This window comes from Physeter macrocephalus, chromosome 16 (genome assembly GCF_002837175.3).
Source record: "Physeter macrocephalus isolate SW-GA chromosome 16, ASM283717v5, whole genome shotgun sequence".
NCBI classification, from domain to species: Eukaryota; Metazoa; Chordata; class Mammalia; order Artiodactyla; family Physeteridae; genus Physeter; species Physeter macrocephalus.
Window position 1 is genome coordinate 29089028 of NC_041229.1, and position 20459 is coordinate 29109486.

The 20459-nt window shown below is 37.5% G+C and overlaps 1 protein-coding gene across 2 annotated transcripts in view; it reads left to right on the plus strand.

The window, feature by feature from the left end:
* Nucleotides 1–314: 314 nt before the first annotated feature.
* PDGFD (platelet derived growth factor D) overlaps nucleotides 315–20459 on the plus strand; it is a 230071-nt gene continuing 209926 nt past the window's right edge. The window contains exon 1 of one of the 2 annotated variants that reach the window (XM_007107772.4): nucleotides 315–757. In XM_007107772.4, the coding sequence (XP_007107834.1) occupies nucleotides 634–757 (124 nt within the window). In that variant the 5' untranslated portion in view covers nucleotides 315–633. The remainder of the gene's footprint in view (nucleotides 758–20459) is intronic. The other variant, XM_007107771.4, reaches the window with a different exon arrangement.

The window sequence follows — 20459 nt, forward strand, 5'->3', positions numbered from 1 at the left end:
CATCACCCAAGCAGGAGCCATGTCTTATGGGTGCAGGAGCCCATCACCTCTGGAGAAGTTTTGGGATTCTACACTCTCCCACTTCCTCCCGGCCTCCCAGTTCCTTGTTCCCCGCTGTCCCTCTGGTCTAACGTCTAGGGTTAAGCCCAGAGTGGCGGGAAGAGTTGCGTCTCACGGTCACACTGGGCGCACTCAGTGGCAGAGCGGGCTTCGGCGGAACCCGGGCAGCCTTGTGCGCGCGCCGCGTCTGGGAGCCCGAGTGCGCGCAGCTCAGGGGCCGCCGCCGCCGCTGGGGCCGAGGTCGAGGCTTCTCTGCTCGCCCGCCCGGGACGCCGCGCCACCCGCCCCCTGCAGCCTGTGTTGCAGCTGCCGGCCACCGGAGGGGGCGAACAAACGTCAACCTGCTGTTTGTCCCGTCACCATTTATCAACTCTCAGCACCACAAGGAAGTGCGGCCGCCACCCGCGCGCGGAAAGTTCAGCATGCAGGAAGTTTGGGGAGAGCTCGGCGACTAGCACGGCGGGGCGGCCCGGGCTAGCGCAGGGCGAGCGTGGGGGCCAGAGCGCGGCGTGGTCCTGGGAGCCTGTCCCGGCTTTTTCTTGGAGCGACGCTGTCCCTAGGTCGCTGATCCCAATGCACCGGCTCATCCTTGTTTACACGCTAGTCTGCTCAAACTTTTGCAGCTACCGGGACACTTCTGCAACTCCGCAGAGCGCATCCATCAAAGCTTTGCGCAACGCCAACCTCAGGCGAGATGGTAAGAGACTCAGATTTAATTTTTTTTAAATTAAGTAATCACGTTTTTTGTTGTCATCATTGTTGTCCCACACCCCTTTTCAGTCTTTCATATGAACCTTGGTTGTGTGTATGGGCGGGTGGGGGCGGGGAGGAAGAGGGGTCGGGTCCTGTCTCCAGTCCTGAGAGAGCCCCTTCTTCCGGAACGGACAGAGGGGTGTGGGACGCGTGCCTGAGGGGATCGGATAGGTCAGGTGGCTCATCTCCCTGACCCTAGAGAAGTCATTTTGGTGTCCAACAGTCAACTGATGCTAGCATCCCAGAGTTGAAGAAAGTTGCAGGCTATGCCGCACCACGGTCAGGCTCTTCACCTTTTGGACTGGAAACACGGATAGATGGGGCATTTGTGATAGCTGGAGGGACTCAAGAGTGTCTTTCTCTGGGTGATTTATTTTTATTTTTCTTAAGTGTGGGGAGAGGGAATGATTCATTTCAGAGGAAATGATAGCTGGAACAGAGTGACAACTTATTTATGTATTATTTATGTTGAGGAGACTGTGGTGTGCATACTGCGGTGTGCAGTATGTTGCCCTTTTCATCCCCAGATTGATTTTTCCAGTGGAGTTCAGCGTGGCTCAGAAACTCAGAGTCTGGGAGAAAATGCCTTTTGGAGTTTTATCTGTATCCCAGGGGGACCTGGCTTCTGCTATTAGTTGTCTTGCATAGAATTCTTTCCAACTGTTTGCAAGAAGCAAAGCTCTTTAAACAGCTCTCCTAAGCAAGGTCCCAAGCAGACTTATTTGTTTTCCTTTACTATGGAGGACACCTGGGTCATTGGATCCCAGCGATTTTAATTGCGTTTATTTACTTTCTGGGCCTCCACCAAGGACTGAAGTTGATTTATTCCTGAATTCTCAAGTACAGCTGATGTTGCCAATAATTTGCAGCTGTTTCCGCCATCTACCTGAACTGACCCATAGGTTTTTGTGTTTGTTTTTTTTTTCCCTTCATCAAAAATATCTTTCTTTCCTTCTGCTTGCTTAAAGTTCTAACAGATCTCCTAAGGAGATCACCAAGCTATTCTTAATGGCTTCACTCTTGGAGCTGGCAACATTTGACCTCTGGTAAATTCATATTAGCCTTCTTATTTTCTTATCAGTTTCTCTCTTGGTATGTCCTTAATTTGGACATCACTGAAAGGCTTCTGTGCTTTGAAACAAACAAACAAAAACTTTATTATATTTTCTGATGGCAAGTATGCTGTGTATTTCAGTGTGCTAAAGTCATCTGAAGCGGAGGGGGTACAGGGAAGCCACAGAGTAACCTCCAGGCAGAAGGTAACCCTGTATTTATAGAATTACCTTATCACAGTATTTTGTGTAAAATATGCTAGCAGTGCATTTTTGATAACCTTTCATCTTAGTGTAAGCACAAAATTTTCTTATTAGTTTAAAAAAAAGGTTTAGGCTCAAGACTAAACTTTTATAGCTTTGTTTCACTCATTAATGTTTCCACCAGGGACAATCTTCTACTCATTGAGTTTTTAGAGTTGTTAATGTTTGTACTTAATGTGCCCTTTCAGCTACATAGAGTAAAATGCCATTTATAATTTGCATGACTTCATAGCCATAATTTTGTAATCCTTAGCTTCCCAAGTATGAGTTACAAGAAATCAAGGACAGAAAATGAAAAATATGTAACCATTGTCCATTAACCCAAGATTCTGACTAAAACCAAGTCACGCAGCTCATATCTCTGTTTTTTGGAAAAGAATAATCTCATTTTACTTTTTGCTGTTAAAACTCTGTACATCTATCTAGTCTATACGAGAAGTGCTAATGCTTTATTTTATTAAAATTTGAAAACTACCCTGGATTTATTTCTTCATATTTTAGCTAGAGCTGTTTTGCAGTTACAGCACACATACACACACACACTTTGATTAGTTCAGAGTGCTCAGTACTTAACTCAGTGTCAATCTCATTTATAAACAAGGCTAGGAAAGGGGGAAAGGTAGTTGGATTAAAAGAAAATTGTTGTATACAGAGTAAAAATAATTAACACTCATAATGAACTTTTAGTTGGGGGAATTTTCAAAAGGCAGCTTATTCTTGTTATAGAGAGACATTCTCAAAAACAGGTAATATTGCCCCAAAGGAAAGCAGTTGGATCTTAGGAGGTGAAAAAAAGTCTTAGAAATTACAATGGCTTGTGATCCTCCAAAGGGTCAGTACATATAAACAGATATATAGTACATCTGTAGTATTAGCAATTCATAGGGAACAAATGTGATTAGAAAAAAGAGAATGTCTAAAAAGGCTTCTTAACCAGAGGAGTGACGATATGAAGAAAAGGTTGAGAAACACTGTTGTAGAGTTTTGGTGAGAGAGTAAGAATAAAGGGTCTTAGAAAAAGTTTAGACATCCACTGGGAAATTTTAATGGCAACAATTGAGCTGATGAGAGAAAGTAATAACTTATTACATTAAACCCTTGTTCTGATTCCAGACATTTTAAACTTGCTCTCTCAAAGTTCCTTAATGGCTCAATAAAGGGGACAATACTCTTGATCCGATTAAGACAGGGTATAAGTTTGCGGAGGACATAAACAGAGAATACAATAAGGGGAAGATAAAAGTTTCCAAACATTAATTTAGCGTCCTTAGAAGACCTGGCCCTCAGATTACAAACTGTAGGAAATCTAACAAAAGATTAGATATGGCCCTTACTAGGGGTTTCAAAACCATTATCTAATGACGGAACTGTCTTTACACTTGAGGGCCATCGTTTTGTCTCTGCTGACCCTGTTAGCTGCTACCTAATGTTGGGGTTAAGAAAGGAAGAATGATGACAGGCATCCCCTGTTCTTGGCATGAGGTATGTCGGATCCTATCCAGCCTGATAAAAAATCTTGTTTTTTGGTCTCCCAGTACCTAATAGCTCCAGGTAACTGAAGTAGTTAAGAAATGAATTGGAGATAAAGTGTGAAGGTTGGTAAAGATAGTCTCCTTCTACCCGGTGTAGGAGGCTGCTCTGTTGCAGTCTCCTGGCCTTTCAAAACTCTTCATCACATTATGTTCTTGTTCTAAAAGGGATGTCTGTAGAGCCCTTGCCAGCACTTGCAGAATGACAAAAGGTGACCCAAGGAAGAGGGTGGTTGAATTTGGTCCCTGTCTCCAGGAGGAAACTAATAAGTTCTATAGCTAAGAAGAATTAAAATACAACAATTTGCAGTGCTTGAGTATTTATGCTTCCTTATATCATATTTGTTATTCTTTCTCAAACTGATTTACTTTTGAAACCCATTCCTGATCCAACTCTTAGCACAGAGAAAATCTTCCTTTAGCAATAGCATCTACATATTTTTATTTTAGTCTGTGCAGTTGGTGCTTTTGTTATAATAACTGGCCACAACTGGTGTTTCTCAGAGTGTGAATCAAGAAGTGTGAAGGTAGCAATTAACTGACAGTATTGCTTACTTATTTTTAAATCTAACTAGATAGAATTTCCTGCTTATGGGGTTAAGATTACAGATGCACTCTTCATTTTCTTGACCCTTTTTTGCTTTCAGAAAGTAAAGGTGTTGGTGGTAAATGATTCTGAATATAGTTCTGTTTGGTTGTTTAGTATGCCAGGACTTGAATTGTCTATTGTCTATTATCATTATCTTGTGATTGGCCTGCAATTTTAGTAATTGTGGTCTGAGATTCTTTTTTAAGTGGTCAAGCTTATTTCTTAAATAACATCAGTTTCTTTTGTCCTCATTGACAGCACACTGACTTTGGTGCAAAGATCAGAGCTTAAAGGAAAGGCAAAAAAAAACCAGAGGGTAATTTAAACAAATTAGTTTTAAAGTGTCTGAAAGCTAAGAATCACATTAGTGTCTAAATCTGAGGTTCTTCTGTATTTATATTTTTCTGTTCAACTCTAAGTGTATTAAGGCTACAGAGCGTAATGGAGATTACATATTTTAAATGCAACATGGCTTTGACTTGCCGCCATAGGTTATATTACTCAATAGAGGTTCTTTTTTTTTTGCGGGCCTCTCACTGCTGTGGCCTCTCCCGTTGCGGAGCACAGGCTCCGGACGCGCAGGCCCAGCGGCCATGGCTCACGGGCCCAGCCGCTCCGCGGCATATGGTATCTTCCCGGACCGGGGCACGAACCCGTGTCCCCTGCATCGGCAGGTAGAGTCTCAACCACTGCGCCACCAGGGAAACCCTCAATAGAGGTTCTTTTAAAGAGGTGAGTTTAGCCAGATATCTCTACAGTGTATAGTGGAAGATGCCATAAGGTTGTGAGTTATACTAATAACCATTGTGCGTTCATTGAATGACAGTGATTTTTGAATACAGCATTTTTCCCTTTCAGCAAATGAAAGCAAACCTTTACTGTTTTAGTACAATAGGGTCAAACAATGGAGCAATGTCCCCAGAGTCACTTACATGGGACTCCTGAGCATATGTGGTCTCAGAGAATCCCATCATTCTGAGAGTCTGGAGGATATAGACATTTATGTCTCTGTCCTTGAGAGCTGAGTCATGATGCAAATCATCTTCCTTCTGGAACTTACTCTTGAACTTTCTTTGCTGAAATGATATGATTATTATAAAAAGACACTAGCTGAACATTTTAATAAAATTCTTCCTGTATTAAAATAGAAGCCTAGTTCAAAATTTCTAAATTTAAAGTGCCGAGTGCCTGGATATCACTGAGGTCCCCTCACCCTGGAAGCCCCTCTGCAGCGCAGCATGCCAGATATTGGATTTTATTAACTGGATCTGAGGTCTCGTTAGGGTAATGTAAATCACAAAGGTAACCTGGTTAGTGTTTGACAACATTTTAAGTTATTTCAAACTTTTACATTTCAGAATTTATGCAATTTTAAAACGGACATTTTTATATAACTTTTACGTGAAGGACAGTTTCAGCAAAAAGCTACAGGGGGATGATATACAGTAGCAAAAGGAAAGAATCCAAGACAAATGCTGCAGCAAAAATGTTCTGAATCCCCATATAGTATTTTAGGACCAAATGTAAGTCCTAAATAAAGGAATAAGCCTGTGAGACACTAAAGTGCAAAAGTGCACAGACAGGAAGAAATATTTTCTTCCAAGAATTTTTTTTTCAGAATAAGAATGAAGCGTCCCTGGTTTCTTACAAGCATCGATGATGAATATAGTAATATATCTTTGTTCTTCACCCTGATATGCTGACATTCATTTATTAGCTTTAATTTTTATAGATTAATACTGTGTTTTTTGTGATTTGTGCCGTGTGCAGACAGGGAGGTCATAGCACATGAGTGACATGTCCTTCATTATGAAGAGTGATCTTGTCCCAAGTTTGGGGTTTTTTACTTGAGCACTTTTTGTAGAGTGTTTGTAAAGATGGACAGTTTTGGGTGCAGTGCTTTGTCTATAAATATGAGCCAAACGTGATTTGAAACCTTGTATGTTAGGACTCTTGATTTTTGAAACTTGAAATCTAGCATGCCTTCTTTGGACTGAGGGGGCTCAGTGACAGTTCTTGAGTGTGGGCTCTGAGAATGGGTTGAATATGCTGTGTTAGTTTTGAACAAGTCATTTCAGATCCGATGTGAGAAGCTGTTGCTAAGCTCTGCATTTTGCTGAAACATTTAATAATCTATATAGCAAGAACCTAGTTTTACAGAATTTCACTATTCAGCAACTTCAACTATGTAAAATGCAACCAAATGAACTAATATATGTGCAACAGATCCACTTAAAGGCCAAACCAGTGTCACAACGTGTATAAATGAGGTCATAAAGTTCCTGTGGTAGACACTTATATACCCTTTTCCTTTACTTTCCATGTAGCTCTATCTCACTTGCATATGCGGTTTCCCTGTCCACAGCACAGCAAGAGCATGGTGTTAGAATAGAGAACAGGACTGGTTCGATATATTCACACTATTAGCATTGAGAAGTGACAGCTAGTAGTTTTCCTGCTTCCTCTTACTTTTTTCAGGCTTTGAAAAACATTCATAAGACCTGAGCAAGCACAGCTGGTTTAGGCTTCTTATTGAATCAGGTGAGAATAGTTCCAGCTTGCAATGGACTGAATATTTGTGTCCCCCCAAAATGTGTATGTCGAAATCCCAACCCCCAGTGTGATGATCTTAGGAGGTAGAGCCCTTGGAAGTTGATTAGAATCATGAGAGCAGGGCCCTCATGAATGAGATTAGCACCCTCATAAAAGAGACCCTAGAGATATCCTCACCTCTTCTACCACATGAGGAGACAGCAAAAAAACATGGAATCTGCTGGACTTCCCAGCCTCTCAGACTATAAGAAATACATATCTGTAGTTTTAAGCCACTCAATCTGTAGAATTTTGTTATAGCAGCCCAAATGGACTATAACCTCTTTCTGTATGTCACCGAGAAGTACTGTATTACAGCCCAGTAAAATTGATGATTTTAGAGGATGTTCTTGAGTCATAAAGGAAAGTTTAGATTGTATGTTTAATAGGTATACCAGGATCATAAACTGGAAGTGGTATTAGCTTATGTATATATGGATTTCAACCAGAAAATTGACACTGCTTACTATGACAACCTTGTGGAAAAGAACAATTATAGTCTGGATAATAATGGACTGTTATTATCATTCTTTTAGTGATAACTAATAGATTTGTGTATCCAAGAGGGAGGTGAACAGGAATTTTTATCTGCATTTTGGATTAGACCCTGTTGGTTTCAGGATTCTGAATAACTTGAATGAAGACACAGAAAACACATTTACTTGCATATTTTGTCTGGAAAAAATAGTTAACAGGTTGAATTAGATAGAGTTTGGCTGATTTTTTCTATAAAGGGCCAGATAATAAATATTTTAGGCTTGCCTAAAGTCATGAGGTCTCTGTTGCAACTATTCAATTCTGCCATTATAGCATGAGAGCAGCCATAGGAATTCCATGAATGAATGTGTGTGGCTGTGTTCCAGTAAAACTTTATTTACAAAAACAGGCAGTGGGCCTGCAGGCTGTAGTTTGCTGACTGCTGAATTAGAGAATCTGCATACTCTTAGGTTGAAATGATGGGCTGATCCGATCAAAACGAAATTCAACAGGGATAAATGCAAAATCTAGCTCTTTGGTTAGAAAATAAAAACAACTGCATAATTACAGAATGGAATAACTTGAATTAATTTCAGTTTATGCTATGCTAGAGAGATAGAATGATAGATAGATAGATAGATAGAGATATGTCTATATCTTTATCTTCTAACTGGTTTAGTTGAACACAGTTTATGCTTCAACAAATGATGTAGTTGCTGAACAACAACAACAGTGTAAAACTGGGATTAGTGTTAATACTATGTCGGGATCAGGGAGGTAGCAGTGCTCTTATAAATTAGACTCTGTTCAGTCGTGCATGAGGGTGTTGTGCTCTTGGTCTCTCTCCTGTGCAGGATTCCTCCTCTTTCTGACTCCTTCAAACCCATGCCCTAAACCCACAGAGTTTACTACTCTCCTGTATTTAAACTTTCCCTGCTTATTGTCTCCATCCTGTTAGCCCACACATATGTTTAAGTGTCTTTGCATTCTCCCACAACATATATAAGTTGTTTTAATGTTTTTCTTCATTTTAGCACCATATAAACTTCTTCGGTGTCAACATGCCTTACTGTCTCTACTTCTTGTTTCCCTTACCCATTGCAGTTTGAAGTCATCCCTACCACTCTGGGTGAGGTCACTGTGATCTGTAGCCTCCTTTGTGATCATTCTTGAAATGATCTCTTCCTTTGGTTTGACACTACCCCTCCTTTGCCTTAACTATTCCTCAATGTAAGTTTGAAATGGTGATAGAAATAAAGCCAGAATTAACACAGTACTTATTTTAGGTTCTTTGGAGAAACAAGATTAGAAAAGGCTTAAAAAGTGTATCTTATGTTTTGTTCTGTCCCTGTAACCATTATGAATAGTGAAAGTAGTGGGAAAAATCTTAGAATATAATTGGGATCTTGTTAATATAAAAAGAAACAACGTCTAAAGTTAAAAAATAATGTCATATTATAACCTATCAAGCTCTACAATTGAAGCATTTTGGAGGTAGATATGTACATATACATTATATAAACTTATAATATTTAAAAAACAGAATACTTATACTATAGAAATATGACATTGAATAACCACATAGAAATTTTCCCTTATATCATTGAGCGTTCTTTTACTTATTTATTTTTTTGTCTCCTTGGCTGAGTCTTCATCTTCCTGTCTGCCCTTAAGGCTCTGGCCTTAGCCTTATCTTCTCACTTTTCCTCACTGTTAGTCTCAAGAGGATCTTAGTTTTTTCCAAAGTGTCAATTGCTACTTATATGTGAATGATGTGTAAATCTATTTTTACTGCTTCTGCTGTTTATTGAGCTTTTGATCTGTCTTTTTATTTCACTTCTTGAGGTCTGCAATGGGTGATCCCACTGGCATTTAAAGGAAATGCTCCAATTCAGTGGGCCTCACAGTGAAATTATCAGTTTTTAAAAATATTGGGTTATTCATCCAATGGTGAATTCCTTAGCAGTATTAATCCTTTTGTTGTTTTTCTTCTAGACACATCATAATTGTTTTTGAATGAACTATTGAGTGAATGTGCTGACCAGGTATCACATTTTAGACAGGAATTGCACCACCCTATGTAGCCTTTTCTGACTCCCAATCCTCCCTAGGTAGAATTGGCTACTCCTTTGTTTTCCCAATGTTTCCATGGTACTTATTTATTTACAAATCTGCCATCTGCTGATGTGAGCATACTTGTTATATTTAATGAAGCTGTGCATCTCATTGTCTGTTTCATTGCCCAGCACGTAGGACTTCTCCTCAATAAGGTTTGAAGAGTCAGTAAATCAACCAATCACTGCCTTCTGTTTATGACTGATATTTGGGCCACATGAGCCCTATCAGATTGTAAATGAATGGGAGCGAGGATGTTTAAACTCTGAATCTAGGGTGACTGTAAGGTTTCTGTTAATTGTCTGGATGGCTGTTTGTATTATTGAACAGGATAAGGATTAGAAGAGGAAGAATAGATGAAGGAAGGTCATGAAGATAGAAAATTAATTTGTGGATACTTTATGCTTTAGGAGCTTATACAATATCCATGTGGATGAAATCTAGAGGAGGGAGGTAATAGAGAAGCACTCATTTGCATGAAATGCATGCACAGTGAACATGAAGTAATCAACTATGTACTATCATGTTTTTAAAGTAAGTAGTCGAAGTGAGAGAGTGGCATGGACACATATACACTACCAAATGTAAAACAGATAGCTAGTGGGAAGCAGCCACATAGCACAGGGAGATCAGCTCTGTGCTTTGTGACCACCTAGAGAGGTGGGATAAGGAGGGTGGGAGGGAGATGCAAGAGGGAGGAGATATGAGGATATATGTATACGTATAGCTGATTCACTTCGTTATAAAGCAGAAACTAACACACCATTGTAAAGCAACTATACTCCAATAAAGATGTTAAAAAAAAAAAAAAAGATGTGGAGAAAAGGGAACCCTCTAACACTGTTGGTGGGAATGTAAATTGGTGCAGCCACTGTGGGAAAACAGTATGGAGGATGCTCAAAAAACTAAAAATAGAACTACCATATGACTCAGCAATTCCACTCCTGGGTTTATATCTGAAAAAAACACCAACACTAATTCAAAAAGATACATGCACCCCATTGTTCATAGCAGCATTATTTACAATTGCAAAGATATGGCAACAACCTAAGTGTCTATCAACACATAAATGGATAAAGAAGATGTGGTGTATATGTACAGTGGAATACTACTCAGCCATAAGAAAGAGGAAATTTTGCCATTTGCAGCAACATGGATGGACTGGGAGGGCATTATGCTAAGTGAAATTAAGTCAGACTGAGAAAAATAAATACTGTATGATACCATTTATATGTGGAATCTAAAAAATACAACAAACTAGTGAATATAACAAAAAAGAAGCAGACTCACAGATATAGAGAACAAACTAATGGTTACCAGGGAAAGAGGGAGAGGCAATATAGGGGTCGGGGAGTGGGAGGTACAAACTATTGGGTGTAAGATAGGCTGAAGGATGTATTGCACAAGATGGGGAATATAGCCAATATTTTGTAATAACTGTAAATGGAAAGTAACCTTCAAAAATTGCATAAAAAATTTTAAAAAGTCAAAAAAAAAATAAAGTGGTATTCATGATTGTGGGTGTATAGTACTAATAGCTGAGATTCCTAGAGTTCTTATAACATGACAAAGTACTTTCATAGCCATTATAGACAGTGGCTTGGTGTGAAGAATTGGTCATTTCCAAATGACTTTGTTGAAAATTTCAAGATCATATATACTTTTAGACTGCTCCCTTAGGCATAAGCATGACACTTTGGGGTTAATTTTGGACTAATATCAATGAAATGTGGAGAATTTTCAACTGTTTCTCCCCCACGCAACGCTCCCCTCCCCCCGGCCAAAAAAACCTCACACATATTCTGACTAGAATCAATCCCTTTTGGTATACCTTTCCTTTCCAGAATTAGTATTTGAGTACTTTTACGTGAAGTTCCCACTACTTAATAAAGTTCAAAAGAAAGAAGAAGAAATAAATTAAGGATCATGAAACAAGTCTTAAGGTTCAGTCAGGATGATTGACTATGGAAAGCTAAGGAAAGAGTAATGCATCTCCATTCTGTTTAAAGATTTATCTACAGAGAGAGAACATGTTCACGCTATTTTACTGAGGATTAAATAAGAGAGTTGCTATTGAATGGAATAAAATAGTATACATTTCCTATGAAAACAAAAAGTCCATAGATGAAGTTGCTAAACATGGAATTAAAAGAGTTTTAGATAGTTGCTAATTAAAAAAAAAGAGAGGGCTTCCTTGGTGGTACAGTAGTTGGGAGTTCGCCTGCCGATGCAGGGGACACGGGTTCGTGCCCCGGTCCGGGAAGATCCCACATGCCACGGAGAGGCTGGGCGCGTGAGCCATGGCAGCTGAGCCTGCGCGTCCGGAGCCTGTGCTCCGCGACGGGAGAGGCCACAACAGTGAGAGGCCCGCGTACCGCAGAAAAAAAAAAAAAAAAAAAAAAATGAGAGAGGGAGAGGGATGGTGTCAGAGCTATTTGGAATTTAGTTTAAGTATAGCATATGCGGAGATTATTTAAATACCCCAGGAAGAGCCACTGTGGCTTTATATTGTTTTCATTCAATTCTTTAGTTTACTACTTTTCACCAGACCCAACTGCAATAAACATAAACACTACTCATTTGTTCAACAAATATTTATTGAGTACTGAGTACATGCAAATCTCTGGATGAAGCACTGAGGCAGAAACAGTTAAACCTAGGGCACACTCTCTATTCTGTTAAAGCTTATACTTCAGCTGATGAGATAAAGTATTCATGGGAATAAACAAAGGGCAAGACAGGGCCATCTGTGTGCCACCATCATGTTACTTTGTTGGTTTTTTTTAAATACTCTGTCCTGTTGAGCAAATTGTAACTGTAAATCATCTATCCTAATATTTAGTTCAGAAAAAAAATGATATTGATTAAGCTGTTGTTGAGCACAATACTATTTGAGGATTGAAAGACAAATCCTTTATTGGTTATTACTATTATTATATCAATTAAGATTTGAGCAGAAAAGTAACTTTTAATTGTAGAACTGGGAATCATACGTTCTTTGTTTTAGATTTTAGGCTAAATATTTCTGAAACATAAAAACAAATATAGGGGCTCACTTACCTACCCAGAAAGACTTAACTTTTTAACATGTGATATGCACTATGATTATTTGACCACTGGATGGCAGCAGAAAAAAGACAGCTTTGTGCATCCTATTTTTTTTTTTTTTCACTCCCTCTCTTGGTTGGGCATGTCAGTTCAACTAGGGAAATTTTATATTTTCCAAATACATTGAAAAGAATAAACTACAAATCATGGTAATCTGTCATTAATATATAACTATTATAGACCATATGACCTCAATAAATTTTAAGTATAATTAAAATATGTTGAAAATACATGACTATTTTACTGCTTTGTACCCTTTACTCATCTAGTTTGTGTGTATAAAATTCCTGAAAGTCCAATTTAGAAACATTGATTAGTTGAAAATCATTTTCTGAACAACAGTTGCATGTGCACAGCTACTGGCTGACAAATTTCCTTTGAGTGCATGGCCAGCTAGTTGGCCACTCTAGACTTGCAGTAAGTCCCTGGAGACTCCTCATTACTTGTCAGGTGAATGGGTTTATCAAAAATAAGTTACTTTGGGGGACAAAAGCATTATTATGATATCAAAAGTGAGAAGTCATCTTCTCTGAATGTTGCAGTTTCTGAGATCCTAAGGAGACACAGGGCAGAGTGGTGAGCATGTAAAAGTGTAAGAACATGAAACGTGCAGCTCTCTACCTAGATGCAGAGCAGTAATCAGTTATGGGTGTGCAATAGCCACATAATTCCACATTAAAAAATTTGGTTGTGTTCATCCAGGTTTAATAAAAATTTCAAAGTGGTATACAAAAGTGACCATTTTTAGTGAATGCTTTAGGGCAGATTGGAAAACTATGTATTGGGGTCTGTATGAGGCTGAATAATGACCCTCATGTCCTAATTCTGGTACCTAACTGCTATGTTCTATGTCAAAGACTCTGCAGATGTGATTTAGCTTAGGATCTTGAAAAGGTGAGATTATCCTGAATTATCTCAATGGGCCCTGATGCAATCACAAATGCCCTTATGGGAGAGAGACCTAGGGAGATTTGACACAGGCAGAAGAGAGGGCAATGTGACCACAGAAACGGAGATTTGAGTGCTGCTACGACCACAAACCAAGGAATGCTAGCAGCCACCAGAGGCTGGAAGATGCAAGGAACAGATTCTCCACTCAAGCATCCGGAAGGAGCAAGACCCTGCCAACACCTTGATTTTGGCTCTTTGAACTGATTTCAAACTTGTGGCCTCCAGGATTCTAAGAGAATAAGTGTGTGTTGTTTTAAGCCAGTAAACTTGTGGCAATTTGTTACAGCACTCACAGGAAACTAATAAAGGGTCTTTGATGTGAAAGATGAATGGTTGAACTGCCTATTTGTTGAGAAGTTTTCTAACTGTAAAATTTCATTGGCCAATAAAGCTGTATTGACATTTTAATGGTGCATTTTGATTTCTGCCTTTGAGAATTCTCTAGTAAGACAAGCCTTACTTCTTCCCTAGTTCCATATCAGAATATTTAGGAAATTCTTGTTCCAAATCTTACCTATTTTTCAGATAAGATTAAGTCCTGACATGATGAAAAGGACAGTGATCCTATTTCATCATATTTTCATTGATTCTTAAAATTTTCCCTTAACCTAAATGTGTCATTTATGCATTTGTTGTCTCATAGTTTATTCATTTGTTTATGCCACAGAGTTTGTCGTGAGACTATTATGTGTCAGTTTCTATACTAAGTTCTGGGGCAAAGTGTTGAAAGTGATGTGATAAAAATTATTTTGTTAATTAACTATATGATAATCATGTGATAATAGCTACCATCCACAGAGTACTTATTGGTATGGAGAGTATGCTGATGTAATATGATATGTGTAAGTGCAATGATGATATTATATGTTAGGTGATGGAACATAGATATTTCTAGATGACATATTTGCAAATATTAGGATTATTAGAAATTTGGAGTTTAGGACAGAGTCAGAGAATTCCAGTTGAATTTCTGAGCCCAGTTCCCTTAGCTCAAATTGAACCCAATTCTTACCACTGTAGGCCATTATTGTCCAACAGAAATATAATGCAAACCAATGTTATTTTAAAAACTTTCGTAACCATATAAAAAAGTAAAAAGAAAAGCATGAAGTTAATTTTAATAATATATTTTATTTAATCCAATCTATATCCAAATATTATTATTTCAATGTTTAATAAATATTTTTAAAATACTGATTTCTTTTTATATTATTTTTATCATATTGAGCCTTCAAAATATGATATGCATTTTATATATACATATAACACATCCTATTTCAGACTAGTCACATTGCAAATACTCAGTAACCACATGATGCTAGGCATTACTGATTTGAACAACATAGTATCTTAAGATTATTTATGTAGACAAACACAAGTTATCACTGGTGTTTTTCCAACATAAAAAAATATTGAACTTATGAAAACTGTATCTCCCTCTGTTTGTTGCAACGTGTTTAAATTGACTGTGTCACTTTTTAGGGGGATTAATAACCCAGCATGGGCAAGTTTTATGTGGTTTATATTTTGTTTTCTTATATCAACATCATTAGAGTTGACGTTTCTGGTTATTTTCATGTATACTCTTTAAAACATTTTTTTTGCAGTCATCTCATAAACTTGCAGTCAACCGGGCTACTCAGTTTATATTATATGCAGGTGCAAAATTTCTGATATATGAGAAGCTTCTTTTGAAAACAGCAGCTGGCACTTCATTTCTCTGCTATGGATGGAAAAAAGCTGTGTTTAACCAGCACTGGTTTTCCTTTTCATTTACAGCTTAATTTGACTTAGGTAATTATAACATTCTCTTTTTATCACTTGACCAGTTTAAAGAATTACTCTTTCTGGCTGATCAGTAAAAGATCTGCAAAAAAACCCAAAATACTGCTATGTGTTTGGGAGGGGGTTTACCTATTATATATTTGGTACAGATTTTTATTAAATTACCCATATCTCCTCAGCTTTAGAAGCTTTGGACAGCATATATTTGGAGCATGCCTTTTTTTTAAGGAAAATTAAATGTTATGAAAACTGTTGTTCTGCATTTTAAAATTTCAGATCTATCATTCATTTACTCCATGGCCAAGAAGTGAAAGGAGATTAATAAAAGTTATTACAGAAATATAAATAATTTCTACTTTTCCTGAGTGACATATTTCTACCAAGCTTTTGGTTGGGTGTTTGTTGGCATGAGCTTTTAATCTGTTTGTAATTTGGGCAAGCAAAAGTGTTCTATCAAGTAGAATGGCTTGTAAGGGTGTACTTTTTTTCCTTAACTGATTTTAGAAACATCTCATTGGATTGTGTTCCTGTGAGAGGCTTATATGCAATGATGTTATGTAAAACTCTCATTGCTGTAAAATTTATTTCTTTCAGTGGGGGTTGCAACCTGAGTTGCCCATTTTGATGTCTCATCCCAGGAAGGACCTCAGCATGGTGTACCTAGTTTTCAAAACAAACACCCAAGATTGGAAAGGCTAAGGAAGGCTAAGAAAGGCACTGCTTCATGAGCTCAGAATCTCTTCAACAACTCTTTATGTCAGGACACAGCATGACTCTATTGTTATGGAAAATATTTTATTCATAAGGCACTTTTTGTTTCCAGTGAAGAAGTGGTTTTGAAAACATTGACTTTTTTAGTATGCCCTCGTGCACCCTTCTCACTTACCTCTACTTGAAATTGTATCATTCATTTTTATTTGTGTATGTTCTGTATTCTCCCAAGAATCTGAGCTCTGTTAGGATAGAGACTTTGTCTCTTTTATTCCCTACTGTATGCCTGGCTCCTGGAATAGTGCCAGGTGTATAGGAGATGCTCAGTAAGTATTTGCTAAATGATTGAATGAACATCAGCAGAGTGCAACTCAGATGAAGCTCAATCTTGAAGCAAGAGCAAGGTGTCTGTGGGTAGCACTGGTGGACTGACTTGGAAGCTAATGAAACTTAAGCTTCAGGGTCCTTCCCTTACTAGGTCCCTTCCAAGGCCCTATTACCTAATTTTATATTTATAATATAAAATGATAGTTTTCTTAAAGAGAACATCCCAAATTGTATGTGTCAGACCGCACAAAATCTGAATGATTCCTTGGTATTAAGGTACATATCTTGCCATTTGAGTTTATTCTGAAGAAATGTGAAAATATTTTCTACCAGATAAACAAATTAGTACAGCAGGACTCCGTTACCCCAAGAGCTAGCTTAACCACATGGTCTAGTCTTAATTTAAAACATTCTGACAAACTGATGAGCACAGTGATTGCAGTGCTTTTGTGTTACTTCCCTTGTATGCATTTTTGCTTCCATGATTGAGACATATATATATATATATATATATATATATACACACACACACACACACACCACGGGTCTGTTATACAGCAGTCCGCCCTTATCCACCGTTTCTCTCTCCATGGTTTCAGTTACACGCAGTCAACTGCGGTGGGAAAATATTAAATGGAAACTTCCAGAAATTAAAAAAAAAAAAACCACAAGTTTTAAATTGTGCGCTCTTTTGTGTAGCATGATGAAATCTCCTGCTGTCCCACTGTAGTCCACTGACAAAGTGAATCATCTTTTTGTCCAAAGCCCTTTAGTCACTCAGTAGCCATCGTAGGTTATGTTGAGGTATCATAGTGCTTGTTGTGTTCAAGTCACCCTTATTTTATTTAACAATGGCTCCAAAGTCCAAGAATAGCGATGCTGGCAATTCAGATATGCCAGAGAAGTCTTAAAGTACTTCCTTTAAGTGCAAAAGTGAAAGTTCTCAACTTAATAAGGAAAAAACATCATATGCTGAGGTTGCTAAGATCTATGGTAAGAACAAACCTTCTATCTATAAAATTGTGAAGAAGGAAAATGAAATTTTGCTGGTTTTACTGTTGCATCTCAAACTGCAAATGTTAAGGCCACAGTGCACGATAAGTGCTTAGTTAAGATGGAAAAGACATTAAATCTGTACAATAAGATATTGAGATAGAGTAAGAGAGAGACCACATTCATATAACCTTTATTACAGTATATTGCACATTCATATAACCTTTATTACAGTATATTGCTATAGTTGTTCTATTTTATTATTAGTTATTGTTGTTAATCTCTTACTGTACTTAATTTATAAATTAAATTTTATTATAGGTATGTATATATAGGAAAAACAGAGTATATATAGAGTTCCGTACTAGCCATGGTTTCAGGCATCCACTGAGGGTCTTGAACTGTATCCCCTGTGGATAGGGGAGACTACTATATTTGTTCCCAAACATATGTCTTCCAGTTGTACACATTAATGTCATTACATAATTTAAATATTGTGTGACACAACAAAACAAAGGAGAGTTTTGTTTCCAAAAATATTTAATTGAATACTTTTTCCAAGCTTTAATGATGAGTTCCTAAAAAAATATGTTGTTGAGTTAGGTATGAGTGAGACAATTGAACTCTTCTCCAGAGTGAAAATAAAATAAAATAAATCTAAGAAGCCTGAAGGACTCCATCTATAAATTACTTCATATGTATCTTTAATTATTTTTCTACTTTCAAGAAAGAAAAATTGGAAATTATGGATGAGTTATGGATGTGGCTTATTCAAGAAAGATTACAAAGATTTTATCAGTATGAGACATACTGAAAGAAAAGATCTCTGTACTTCATCAGAACTTGGTCACTGGAATGCACATTTTTATTTTTAAGCTAAAATAAAATATAAAACTCTCCATTTTAACTGGTGTTTTAAATTGATCAATCCATTGCTGTTTCAGCTATGTTGATAAGAGGGTTCCCAATGTGTATACAGAAAAATAATGTCTTAAAGAGACACATATGTTGTATAATAGAGCATCCAATTTATACTAACAGAGGTTAATGAAATTTATTATTATGAAAAGGAAATCTAGACTGATGAGAGGCTGTATGGAATAATGATTAAAGATAGCAAGACCTGAGCTGAAATCCTGCCCCTACCACTTGCTAGCTACGTATTCTTGGGAAATTACTCAACCCCTCTCAGACCTCAGAGATTGAAAACAAAAAACAAACAAATAAACAAAAAAGAGAAAAACACCTATATTATAAAGTGAATGTGAAGATCAGTTACTAGATGGAGAGCTCTTAACACAATGTTAAAGAAACAATACTTAATAAACAATAGGGTATTTAGATGTCTGCATTAAGTTGTTTAACAGGGTTTTTTTACATTTCAACATTTTTTCAGAGTATACATTAAATCATAAAAGTTGTACCTTACTACAAGTAGTAGTAATGACTATTTCTAGAGCATGTTTATATGATGACTGCATAGACTCACTAAATTTTAGGGCTGGAAGGCTTCTTTGAGGTAGGCTAGGCCATCTTCTTGCTGTACAGTTGATGAAACCATGGCACAGAGAGAAGTGCAGTGACTTGCCTAAAGTCACACAGTGGATCAGATTCAAGTACAAGTTTTCTAACCTCTCATCTGTTACTCTTTCCGTAGTATCACAGATGCCTCATGTCTATTGTTAGGTATGACAACAGGCAATTTCAGTAAAGACTGGAGGTAAGAATGAAAGAAAGTGGCCTCACCAACCTCTTATTGATTGTATCATCAATACTGTCTATCTTTCCCTCCAGCATTGTGTTCACTTTGGGCTTTTTTTATGGCAAATATAATGGCTATAATTTTTTTTAGCATTTTGAACTAAAAAGTAGTGATAAGAATTGAGAATTTGTGATTCTTCCTTTTTTTTTCTTCTTTTTTAAAAATTTTATTTATAATCTTAACCTTCAGTGTTCAGCTTACTGGAGTATTTTTAAGTCAAAGATCAAGCTAGTTTGCAGCCTGTTCAGGAGAGACTTGATTTTTTAGCAATCTGCTTTCTGTATATAAAACATGAATCTAAATAAAGTTGAAAGTCAGGATGAAATCCACTTCTGAGTTGCCAAAGCTTCCTTTAACATCTAAAAGCAATATATACAAACTAGGCTTAAGAGAAAGGACAGAAACTTAAGCTTCCTTAAATAATCTTAACTGATTTTAAAAAGTAGACAAATCAGTTTTATAATGTAATCAAGGAAAAAAAGTAAATCCTTTCCTGGATTTTAAGCAGCACTTTGGAAGTGAGTTTTGCTTAATTTATCAGTCGTTTACTGAATATTTGCTGAATATCTAGCCAGGCACTTTAGCTGCTAGAGATGTGCTGGTAAAAGAGACATGATTCTCCACCATGGGAGTTCATATGGTGGGGAGACTCTCAAGGCTAGTAGATTGTAGGCACCAGAGTAACTGCCTTGAGCTAAACAAGCCAAGAGAGCACTGAGGGAGGGACCTCCATCCCAGAACTAGTGTAAGTGTGGTTCCCCAAAACTCTTCCCCAAAATGCTTTACGTTGCCTCAAAATATAAATAATGCCTCCAAGGATAGAAATATATAGGTGAAACCAAATCTTTGAAGTCCAATCAGCAACCAGATTTCGTATTTTCATAGAGGCCAATATCAAATAAGAATTTCACAAAGGACAGGGTTTCTGCTTTATTCTATAAGCATTGACTTAAGATCCCTAATTCATGTTTCCTCTTCTCCAGTGTGTTCAGAAATGCATAGGCCTGACATAGATATTTGTTTTAGTATAAATCTTATTATCTAATTCATGAGTTTCTAAAACAGCCCCAGCAAACAATTCCTGATCTGGAGGTGTTCCTAATACCAAACGGAAGGTACAGCTTCCTATCCCCTCAAAAAAAAAAAAAAAAATCACCTATGAAAATATGGTGGACCTTTTAAAATAGCATGTTTAGTAGAAAAAGCAATTAATTTTCTTTACAAAATATTAATGATAACAACACCCTATTCTTTTTTTTTTTTTTTTTTTTTTTTTTTTTTTTTTTTTTTTTTGTGGTATGCGGACCTCCCTCTGTTGTGGCCTCTCCCGTTGCGGAGCACAGGCTCCGGACGCGCAGGCTCAGCGGCCATGGCTCACGGGCCCAGCCGCT